Below are 11,540 nucleotides of genomic sequence, written 5' to 3'. Positions count from 1 at the left end.
TTCATGGAATACTTTGGTATCTTATGGAGGTTTGAAGGATGATGATGGTGATGGGTTTTGAGCATAACAACATTCCTATGTGATCATACAACCCTAATTGCTTTGCTTCTAAGTTTTTCTCTAGTTATACATGCAAATAGAAATTCCAAAGCAACAACCCAAATACTAGCATACAATTCGGAATCTATATGAAAACTAGGGTTAGTATATTACCTTGCATGCTATCTAGTAATAACAAGGATTCCTTGGATGATCTTGACTCTTGAAAGCTTTAGTGCCTCAAGTGTTGCACCTCTAATAGAGTCACAAACACCAATAGCAAAGGATGAGAGGAGAGAGGTGATGAAGCACTATGAAAATCGGCTAGGGTTTCTTCTGGAAGCTTAAGGACGAAAATCACATGCCAGGGGGGTCTTTAAATAGCTGAGGTTGTTAGGGTTTTCAGGTGGAAACCCTAATTTCCTTGCTTAGGCCTTAAGCAGTCCATGGACCTCCACATTAGAAGCCTTGGGCGAAATTCTATAGGGCCTCCTATAGATTTCGTTAACTCCCTTCTAAAGGAGTCCATCAGCCCAACCCTGCAACTATCATTGATTAGCTTAACCAATCCCCGCTCTTTTAATCAATTCCTTTAATCCCAAAATTAATTTCCGATTAAATACTAATTAAATAATATGATTTCTAGTTAATATATTATTCTTATAATATATTGATAAATCATTCATTAACCACTTTCTCCAAAAGCCATCCTGTCAAGTTTCTATGGTGAAGACAACCCAAAAGGACCATGCTACTATCAAATCAAGTACATACCAATTATAGTTATGGGCTTAGACACGTAATCCAACAGTCTCCCACTTGGATAAGTCTAATAACTATAATTGCAAGTATGACTTCAGAATCTGATTAGCAATCATAGCTTTCAAAATCTGTTGTCGAACTCTGACCTAGTCAATGATGTGTCCTTTAGATAAGGGATCAAATAATCCCCCGTTCTTCAAGATATCGTGTGGACAAAGACATGGAACATAATCATTCTCAATGTCCAACAATTTATTTCCTGATTTCAGATTTGTTTGACAACGAACTTAATTGAACACATCAATTCAGTCCTAACTGGGCCCGACACATAAGTCAACACAAAATCATTGAGGGGCCCAAGATATCGCTTTTACCCCTTGGGATAAAAGGACAGATAAACTTTGACTTATATGCTTGTACTATTTACTCATCAAATTGTACACAACAATACGTTTTATAACATCAAGTTATTGATGCGTTTACGCATTATCAATGCACAACCAACTCGTAAACAACAACTCATATATCTCAGTTTAAAGATTATACGATATTATCGTTTCATAATTACTCGTGATAAATTCCATGAAGTAATTCAAATGAGTGTGGGTTTAATCCAATACTCAAATCCTATTTCAGGAGCACTCATGAACATTACAGCAAACGTTTGCTATGTCTAAGCTCTTAGACAATCTACAAGCCAATTCATGAAAGTCTTAATTCACTACTTACTTCCAAAGTATGATCGACTGTGGATAATTTAAACAATCCAATTATTCAGGAAGTAAAACATGCAAAAGTGAAACAATAGTAAACAATTGACATAAGATAGTAAGCATTACTCATAAATAAATCTCCATTACTTAATCATCAAAGGTCAATTACATTTATCTATTACAAGTTTCTAAAAATATCTATCTAATCACTAAAACTAATATCGTCCTTCAGACCAATGCTCCTCGCATGCTGAACGTGCTTAATCCTAATTAGACCCATAGTGAGGGGATCTGCAGGATTCTCTTATGATGATACCCTCTTGACGACGAGGAGTCCTTCTTGTACCCGATGTCTGATGAAGTGGTATTTTCTGTCGATGTGTCTGAATCTACCATGATTGTAACGCCCGTAGATCCGGGCTAGTCAATTTAGAGATAATAGGGGTCGAAAACAACTTTTCGGCAAAAGATTATTTAGAATAAATAATATTAACCAAGTTGTAGTATATATTACAAGGTTTCCGTACATATAAAGAGCGCCGAAATCGGAGTTATAACGAAGAAGTTATGACACGTCGAAGTTTCGCGACGGAACCAACACGACACCGGGAAGATATAAATAGTGAATTTATGATAGAGCAACTTTTAGCCTTAGTAATATAAATGAAAGTCGTATAAAATGTTAAACCGAGAGTGTCCATAAAAAGAACGCCCAAATCTGACTTCGTATGAGGAAGTTATGATTTTTTTAAGATTTGGCAAAGCGGTGCATGGCCCGAAACTCGAATTTTAGTTCGAGCGGTTTTTGGCTTACGCGACCTAAATGAGAGTTTAATATCTCATTAATAGGAGCTCAACGACAAAAATACGGATGAAAACGGAGTCCGTATGTAAAAGTTATAAATTTTACGCGGACATTTAACAGTGTAATCACCTTCTATTGTTAAATTTAAAATCGGTCGAGAATTAGCTGACGGAGTAAAAAGGAAAGTTGTAGATTTTATTTTTACCTACGTGTGGATATAAATAACGTCAAAAACGAAGCTCGTATGTGAAATTTATGGACGAAGCTTAGTCTCTACTTTTCGAGCGCGACGAATTCGATACAGTTTTGTAAATCCGAGATAGAATGAGAATTAGCCAACGAGGTCTAAATGAAAGTTGTAGTACACATAAATACCAACGCAAGGATATAAATAACATCGGAAACGGAGCTCATATGCGAAAGATATGGATGAAGCTTAGTCGCTACTCTTCGTGCGCGATAAATACGATACAATTTTTGTAAATCTGAGATAGAAGGAGAATTAGCCGACGGGGTATAAATGAAAGTTGTAGTACTCTTAAATACCAATGCGTGGATATAAAGAACATAGAAAATGGAGCTCGTACACGAAAGATACGGGCGAAGCTTGGAGACTACTTTATTCTAAAATTCCTATAAATAAGAGATGAACTCTTCATAAGTTTTTCACACCATAAACCTTTCTTTCTCTCTCTAACTTCTCTCTAACCTCCCTAAACCCCTCCCAATTCTAGGGAACCTCCCTAACACGAGAAGAAAGCCCCGGAGCGCCCGACGGCTCCGAGAAGAAAAGTTTTCGGCTCGGAAACGCTGCTCCAGCGAAGCCCGGTTTTAATAAAAACTCGATGTAAGTGAGCTACGCCTATACTATATTTAATATAGCTTTTATTTAATTATAGTAACATTATTAGGACCTTAAAATAATTATTTGGGCTATTATTATGAGTTATATTGAGTGTGATTTAACGTTTATATAATAGTAATAATAGCTAAACTATTAATTAGTCTCGACGAATAATAGACTAAACTCTACTGGTAATGATACTAGGTTTCGTCGAAGGAAATTATTTTTTTTAAGAAGCGAAGCGTTGTCTGAGTTCGGAATCACCACCTTTTCAAGTGAGTGCATAGTTACTTTCATCTTACACATAGATATGAAGTATTTTATAGTAACTACGTGCTATGTGTGAATATTATCTGTATAATTGCTATCTATGCTGGATGAACGATTTTATACATGTTTTAAATGATTTAAATTGTATATGCATTTTATATCTACGATAATGTTGGGGTAAAACATGGGTAGATGTAATAGATGGAGTATGAGTTGGATGATGCGTTAAGAGGTGAAATAGACCGTGAGGTGAGGGTGAGAGGTGGACGATGTAAGAAGCCTTTTCCCAAATGATGGCCCCGTCATTCAACAGAGTATGGATGACAACCACGGACTATTCTAGACAGTCCAGTGGAACACTAGCAGGCTCACTACCTGTAGGTGTTGTGAACGATGTGTTCACCGGTGTACTCTAAAAACCCATTGACATGTATTGCGAGTGGATACTGTCGATAAACGAAATAGCCCTTGCAGCTATGGATTTAGTGTATGTTGAGTAAACCCTGGCAACAATGGATTTCGTGTCGATTCCTTACGATGATCCTTAGGAATGAATTAACGAGGAGTAGTTGATTCTTAGGGTAGACCCTTAAGAGTAAAGAAGATAATGGGGATGGGTAATTGGGTTAACTGTTTGACGATTAAACATAATAATTATATTATTGTGGGTTGAAAACCCTATGTACTCACCAGGTTTCCCAACCTGAACCACTCAGTTTATTTATATCACAGGTGTTGATATGAAGTCACACTACACTGAGAGATTAAGGAGATATAGATCACTAGTGATAATGAATGTAAGTTCTGTTTATGCTTATGTTTCTTTATTGACAATGACATCCCAAATGTTTTAAAATGAATAAAAATACTTTTCTTCGGAAATGCTTTGATAACATATTTATCATGTTTTACTGGGAACAAATTCCGCAACGTTTTTATTAAAAGAGATACTCTGATTTTTATAAAGCATAAACAAAATCGGTCTTTTCTGGCCGTGAAAATGGGGATGTCACAATGATCCCTTGGTTCCTTGGTCAAGGCAACCGCTCCTTCATTATCGCAGAAAATCTCCATGGGCTCCTTTATGGCTGGTACAACTCCAATGTCTCCAATGAAGTTCTTCAATCATATAGCCTCCTGCTTGGAACTCTTCCAATTCACTTCTCCTCTATTTAGGGTAAATACCCAGCCCGACGGAGAGCAGAAGTTATCTCTCTCGGTCTAACAGTTGGTGTCGCTATACCCTGACACTCTCAAGTCATCACTGCCACCAAGCATAAGGACCCAATTCTTAGTTCTTCGTAGATACTTAAGAGTCTTCTTAACTGCTATCCAATGAGCTTTACCCGGGCTCCCTTGATATCGACTGACCATGCTCAACACAAAATTCACATCAGGGCGAGTACATGTGATAGCGTAGATGATCGATCCAACGGTGGCAGCATATGGAACTCGACTCATTTCCGCTATCTTTACATCGGTACTCGGACTTTGAGTCTTACTCAGCTTGGTATTGCTCTGGATAGGTAACTCCCTTTCTTGGAATTCTCCATGCAAAAGTATTTTAGCACCTTGTCCAAGTAAGTACTCTAACTAAGTCCAATTAGTCTTCTACTCCTATTTCTCAAGATCCTTATTCCAGAATGTAAGTAGCTTCTTCTGGATCCTTCATAGTGAAACACTTCCCAAGCTAGGATTTAACTTCCTGCAAGGTTGGAACGTTATTTCCTATGAGTAGTATGACATCAACATATAATACTAGAAAGCTAACTATACTCCTACTAGCTTTGACATATACACATGACTCATCCTCACTCCTAGTGAAACCAAACTCTTTGACTTTGTCATCGAAGTAAAGATTCCATCTGCGAGAATTCAATCCATAGATGGATTTCTCAAACTTGCACACTCTATTAGGGTATTTAGCATCAACAAAACCTTATGGCTGACACATGTAAACATCTTCAGCTAGCTTCCCATTAAAGAAAGCAGTTTTGACATCCATCTGTCAGATTTCATAATCATAAAATGCAGCGATGGCTAACATAACCCTAATAGACTTGTTCTTGGCCACTAGTGAGAAGGTCTCATCATACTCAACCCCCAGGGTTTGAGTAAAGCCCTTCGCAACTAGCCATGCCTTGAACGTGTGCACCTTTCCATCCATGTTGGTCTTCTTCTTGAAGATCTATTTGCACCCAACTGTTTTTCGACCTGGTACATTGTCAACCAAGTTCCAAACTTGATTGTCATACATGGACTGGATCTCGTTGTCCATTGCCTCTTTCCATTTGGCAAGCCCACCATGGCTTCCTTGTAGCTAGAAGGCTCATCCAAATTTACCAGTGTACTATTACTGATAAATGTATCACCATCCGTAGTAATATGAAAACCATAAAACTTCGGTGTCATTCTAACTCGAGTGGAACGTCGAAGAGGTAATAACTCGTCAATGGGCTCAACAAGAATCTCTTCCTCAGGTTGAGTGCTAGTGCTAGAGATTCCTTCACCGCTTGATTCTTGAATCTCTGCAAGATCAGTTGTCCTCCCACTATCCTCTTGGCATATGAGTTCCTTCTCACGGAAAAGTCCTCTTCTTGCTACGAAGACCACGTTATCATTAGGCTTGTAGAATAGATATCTATTGGATTTTTGTGGGTAGTCGATGAAAATACACCGCTCACTTCGAGGTTCAAGCTTGTCATGAGTCTCTCATCTTATGAAACCTTCACAACCCCAAACCTTGATATGTGCTAACGAGGGAACCTTCCCTATCCACATCTCGTAAGGTGTTTTGGCAACCTTCTTAGTTGGGACTAGATTAAGGATATGGGCGGTAGTCTCTAAGGCATACCCCCAGAATGAGAACGGTAGCGAAGCTCGACTCATCATGGAACGAACCATGTCCAACAATGTTCGATTACGCCTCTCAGCCACACCATTAAGTTATGGTGTCTTAGGAGGTGTCAATTCTGAAACAATTCCACATTCCTTAAGATAGTCGTGGAACTCGATACTAAGATATTCATCACCTCTATCTGATCTGAGCATCTTTATCTTCATGACCAATTAATTCTTCACTTCTTGCTTAAACTCTTTAAACTTTTCAAGGGTGTCTAACTTATGCTTGATTAAGTAAATATATCCATATCTGCTATAATCATCAGTAAAAGTCACATAGAAGCGGCTTGCATCCCTTGTAGTGGATCTGAAGGGCCCACACACATCTGTGTGTATGAGATCCAACAATCCCTCACCTCTTTCACAAGTACCAGTAAAAGGTGATTTAGTCATCTTTCCAAGCAAACAAGACTCGCATGTGTCATCTGACTTAAGGTCAAATGACTCCAAGACTCCATCCTTTTGCAGTTGGGCAATGCTCTTCTTGTTGACATGTCCAAGATGATAATGCCACAAGCATGCTTTGTCTAAATCATTAGACGAATCAGTATGCAATACATTATTTCTTAAGTTATCTACAACCATCACAGTTTCATATGCACCATTACAAGGAAATGCAATACATTATTTCTTAAGTTATCTACAACAATCACAGTTTCATATGCACCATTATAAGAAAATGCTTCAAAATAAAATGTACCATTATAATAAGCATTTATAGAACCACTTTAATTATTAAATAAATATCTAAAGCCTTGTTTGTACAAACCATGAAAAGAAATAATATTCCTCATCATCTCTGGCGAGTAGCAGCAATCATTCAAATCTAAACCTAACCCACTACTAAGCACTAAAGAGTAATTCCAATCTTGGTAACAGGAAATGATTTCCTATTGCCCATTATCAGGTTCATCTTCCCATGCTCCACACCCTACTTCTTCTTATCCCCTGCAAATTAGAACAAATGTGAAAACCATATTCTCCTAGGATCATATGTTCTCACATTCTCACTTAATCTGGTGTACTCACATGAACCATCCCATATATATATATATATATATATATATATATATATATATATATATATATATATTGATAACTTAGGTGTAATATTAGAGTTTTAATGTGGATTCAAAGGTTCTCCTAGAGTTACAAGAAACACAAGGAAGCTTCGATTTAGGTGTGAGCTTACTGTATCTTGTTCCGCAGTGGACTATATATTTTCATCATCTTCCGGGAATGCTTCTTCTATGTTGTTGATCTGCAAACATTTACAACAAAGGTACATAAGTTATATATATATATATATATATATATATATATATATATATATATATATATATATATATATATATATAAAATAGTAATATGTGAATATTTAGAATTTACTCTATGTATATTAGAAAACTAGTTTGTTTGTATCCAATAGGTCTTGTTGGCTTGTTGGTACTGAAAACCAACCAATATGGTGCCAACTTAACCTAAAAAGTTGGTAGCAAATATGTTTGCTAGCCCACATGTTTGTTTGGTAGGAACATACCAATTGAGTAATCATGGTACAATAATAGTGTAAAACTTCAAACAACATAGTAATATCGTACCAATCATTTTATTTCTTATATATATATATATATATATATATATATATATATATATATATATATATATATATATATATATATATATATATATATATATATTGCCAAATATGTTTGGTGTTTAAAATTTTAAGAGCATGATATGAGTTATTTAGCCATAGTCAATAGTTAATTAAAAAACTGAAAAGTTATTTCAATAGAATATTTAGTAAACCGAAAGTATTACTTCACAAATTTTTTTAGTAAACGACAAAATTGTCTCATGCATTCGTTGGTCTTGTATTTATTATAATTGAAAATTAAAAGAAATTTGTGTATATATCATTACCAATTTTGTACCAACTAAACTTGTTGGTAGCTAAAAAAAATCGGTACACTTGGTACGGTATGTTTTGATAACAAGAGGTGCAATTCAAATTCATCCGTTACAAGTTATTGCAAAAGGATGTATATAAGTATTTAAATTTGGCTAATGTAAAAATAAAAGGAACATTTATATTTTTTTTCTTCTTAACTTATATCATAGTTACAAGAAGCGCAAGAAAGAGTTGTAGTAAGTGAAAAGAACTCACCGTATCCGTTAAGTCTCTGCCGTGGTTCAACTGTAAACACCAAAGGCACGTGAGACATATACATGGTACTGACATATAGAACTTTTCAAAATGGAAAATCTATGAAAAAAATTATCACTTATTGTAGGAGCTTTTTTTTAACGAGTTTTCTCAAATAAGCTTTTTTACAATGAATTGTAAAATCGTTACAACTTACAAGTCCTTGTAGAGAGCTTTGTTAATCATTTTTATGGGTCCATATATAACTTTCAACCAATTGTTTTGTAAATTGTAGCCAACTTATATAAAAACAAATGATATAAAAACTAATTAGTGCGCCCCATAAACAAGCCAATGATGCAATTTCCTTAAATTAGATAAAAGACTTACTTGAATAATTAACGCTTTCTCAATCTTGGCGATGATCTTATCCATCGTAGGACGTTTCTTCGAGTCCAAGTTAATACACCGGTGTGCAATATCGTTAAACATATGAAAAGATTCCATATCAATACGATCTTTAATAACCGGATCAACTAGCTTCTTGAATACACCCGATTCATCTTCATCATAGTAGCTTCGGACAAGGTCCAGTAGATATTGTTCCTTATCATCTACAAAGCACCTTGCACGATAAGCTGGCATCCCACTTGAAATTTCAAAGAGTACCACTCCAAATGAGTATATGTCTGATACTTTCAAGGCTTCGTCTCTTTCATTGTAAATGGGATCAAGGTAAAACGTCTTACCCGAAGCCTTTGTAACAAGATGGGTATGTGGCCGATTTCTTGTACCAAATCTTGACAAACCAAAATTAGAAATTTTGGCTTGCAGAATCTCATCTAACAATATATTTGCACTCTTCACGTCTCCGTGAATTACTGTGTTCTTCCCTATATCCGAATGAAGGTACTTGAGCCCTTTTGCTGCTCCTAAGCAAATCCTTAATCTTTGTGTCCATGTTATGCAACGCCACTTATTTGGGTCTTGGAGATGGCTATCAAGGCTTCCATAGATAGCATACTCATAAACTATGATCTTTTCATTGGCATCATCACAGTAACCAATGAAGGGAATGATGTTTGGATGGTGGAAACTAGAAACCATGTTGAGTTCCTTATAGAACTCGCTGTTTCCTTGATATCCATTCCTGTTAAAGCGTTTGATGGCTACTGTGTGGTTTTTCCGGTGTTCAGAAAGTTGTCCTTTGTAGATCATACCAAATCCACCATCTCCGATCTGAGTTTCTGAGCTGAAGTTTCTTGTGGCCCGAATAATCTCCTCTAGTGGAATTCGATACTTCTCTAAGTCTACCCTTGAAGAAGACATTGCTTTTCGATATATTTGATGATTAGGTATGTATGGAAAAAGCAGTTTTGTGATTCTGTTTATATAAACAAGACCAAGTTATTGCTTTGAAGCGCCTATCTGTATTGCACTAGGCTTAAAGAATATAATTATAAACCTTTGACCATAACCGTGTCCATGTTGGAACACGTATATTTGTTCATATTCCTGCCAACCATGTACATTACAATTCGCACGTCAACTTTGAACAATCAACAAAGAATTAAGAAACCATACACTTGTAAATCAACAATAGAAAATATATTAAACATCCTTTAACGAGAAAAGAGACAGAGATTGCAGAACAATCGGCCACTTCTAGACTTCTAGTTGAGTTTTTTTCTAAAATATATTCGACTGAAAATATAACAGAAATGAGCTTAATATTTTTTCCCACGAATTTACATTTTCAGCCCTTTCAGTTTTATTATTTTCACTGATACACCTGAGACCAAAAGTATGCCAACAGGAAGTTGTCCACTTGTCCTTGACATCGTTCTCTTCCATTTTCATCAACTCAGTCTCAGCATCACTTCCATTTGTTCCAAACAAAACAATTAACCAACAGCCATAAACTTTTTCCCCGAAATTATTCAACACAAGCTAGAGTTTGAGTGCCCAATTTTTAACAATCCTTTAATACTAAAATCCCCTAATGCAGCACATGACATTTCTTTTTTATGCAAAATGCAAGAGTTGTTTCTGGACCTCGTAGATGACCAGATGTGCCCTCATCCAGAATAAGTAGGTCGTTCACGTGCAAAGGCCCGGCTAAAATACAACTTGGTCCAACATACATATCCTCCTTTAATTAGGAAACCACCTTGGACCACAATTCTCAACTACACAAGAGTTTTCAATCTAAGCATATGTAACATCCGGTTTCGGGATGTTTCTTATTTCAGAATGACGAACTTTAATTTGATCAAGAGAAGGTCCAGGGCTTTTAAGGTTGAAGTTTGGACCTTTAAGAATAATGTTTTTGGGCTAAGAGAGTATAAGACTTTAAGACTTAAAGGGTTAGTTTTGGCTAGGAGCGATTTAGGCCTATATTGTTTTGGGCCTTGCTGGATCAAGCCATTCACGACGCAAATGTTGTTGTAGCCCAAACCATGTAATTAGGGTTTTATCCCATAATTAAAGGTGTTACCACCGTATTTTTGGCCATTTGCAGCCCACGTCACATCAAAGAGCCTCCTTGGAGTAAACCTAGCATCCATATTGTCCGTCCTCCATTCCCTTGCAAGTTTTTATGATCTTGGTGCTTTGTTTTTAAGATTGAAGAAGAAGAATGATCTCTTGGTGTTAGAGAGTTGTTTTCCCTGGAGTTCATCTTCATCCAACCATTTATGGACTTTGGTATGATGCAAAGCTTCAATCTTTATGCTTATTTCATGCTAGATCTAGGTTTTGGGTTATTTTGTAGTATCTTCTTGGTCCTTTTTATAGTGTTCTTAGAGTTTGGAGAACTTCAGAATCATATAAATGAATTAATCGACTTCTAGACTTTCTTAGTGATGGAAAAATGGTTGTGCTTGCTTGCGTCCTTAGGCATGCATTAAGTTTTGGCATTATAAGTGGACTTTGGGACTTATGGCTTGAGATTTAGAGTTATTAAGCCATTGATATAGATAAAATTGAAAGTTTTATCCAATAACTCATTATAGGGTACTAGATTTGACAATTGGAACCTCTAAAGTTAAGGATTTA

General features: G+C 36.2%; 1 protein-coding gene across 1 annotated transcript; it reads right to left on the bottom strand.

The window, feature by feature from the left end:
• Positions 1-7,042: 7,042 nt before the first annotated feature.
• Positions 7,043-9,927, bottom strand: LOC111879316 (probable receptor-like protein kinase At5g59700). Its single transcript, XM_052763605.1, has 4 exons — positions 8,874-9,927; positions 8,505-8,534; positions 7,527-7,595; positions 7,043-7,282 (listed from the first exon to the last, which is right to left on the bottom strand). The coding sequence occupies exons 1-3, from the start codon at positions 9,810-9,812 to the stop codon at positions 7,548-7,550; spliced, it is 1,017 nt and encodes a 338-aa protein (XP_052619565.1). The 5' UTR covers positions 9,813-9,927; the 3' UTR covers positions 7,043-7,282; positions 7,527-7,547.
• Positions 9,928-11,540: the final 1,613 nt, after the last annotated feature.

This window comes from Lactuca sativa, chromosome 1 (assembly GCF_002870075.4).
Source record: "Lactuca sativa cultivar Salinas chromosome 1, Lsat_Salinas_v11, whole genome shotgun sequence".
NCBI lineage: Eukaryota > Viridiplantae > Streptophyta > Magnoliopsida > Asterales > Asteraceae > Lactuca > Lactuca sativa.
Note: the sequence above shows the minus strand (reverse complement) of the source record. Positions and strands in the feature narration are given on the sequence as shown.

Coding starts and splice junctions, on each gene's coding strand:
- LOC111879316 (XM_052763605.1), bottom strand. CDS start 9,812: ATGTCTTCTTCAAGGGTAGACTTAGAGAAGTATCGAATTCCACTAGAG. Junction 8,535..8,873: donor AGAAAGCGTTAATTATTCAA/GTAAGTCTTTTA, acceptor TGGTGTTTACAG/TTGAACCACGGCAGAGACTT. Junction 7,596..8,504: donor GCAGAGACTTAACGGATACG/GTGAGTTCTTTT, acceptor AAATGTTTGCAG/ATCAACAACATAGAAGAAGC.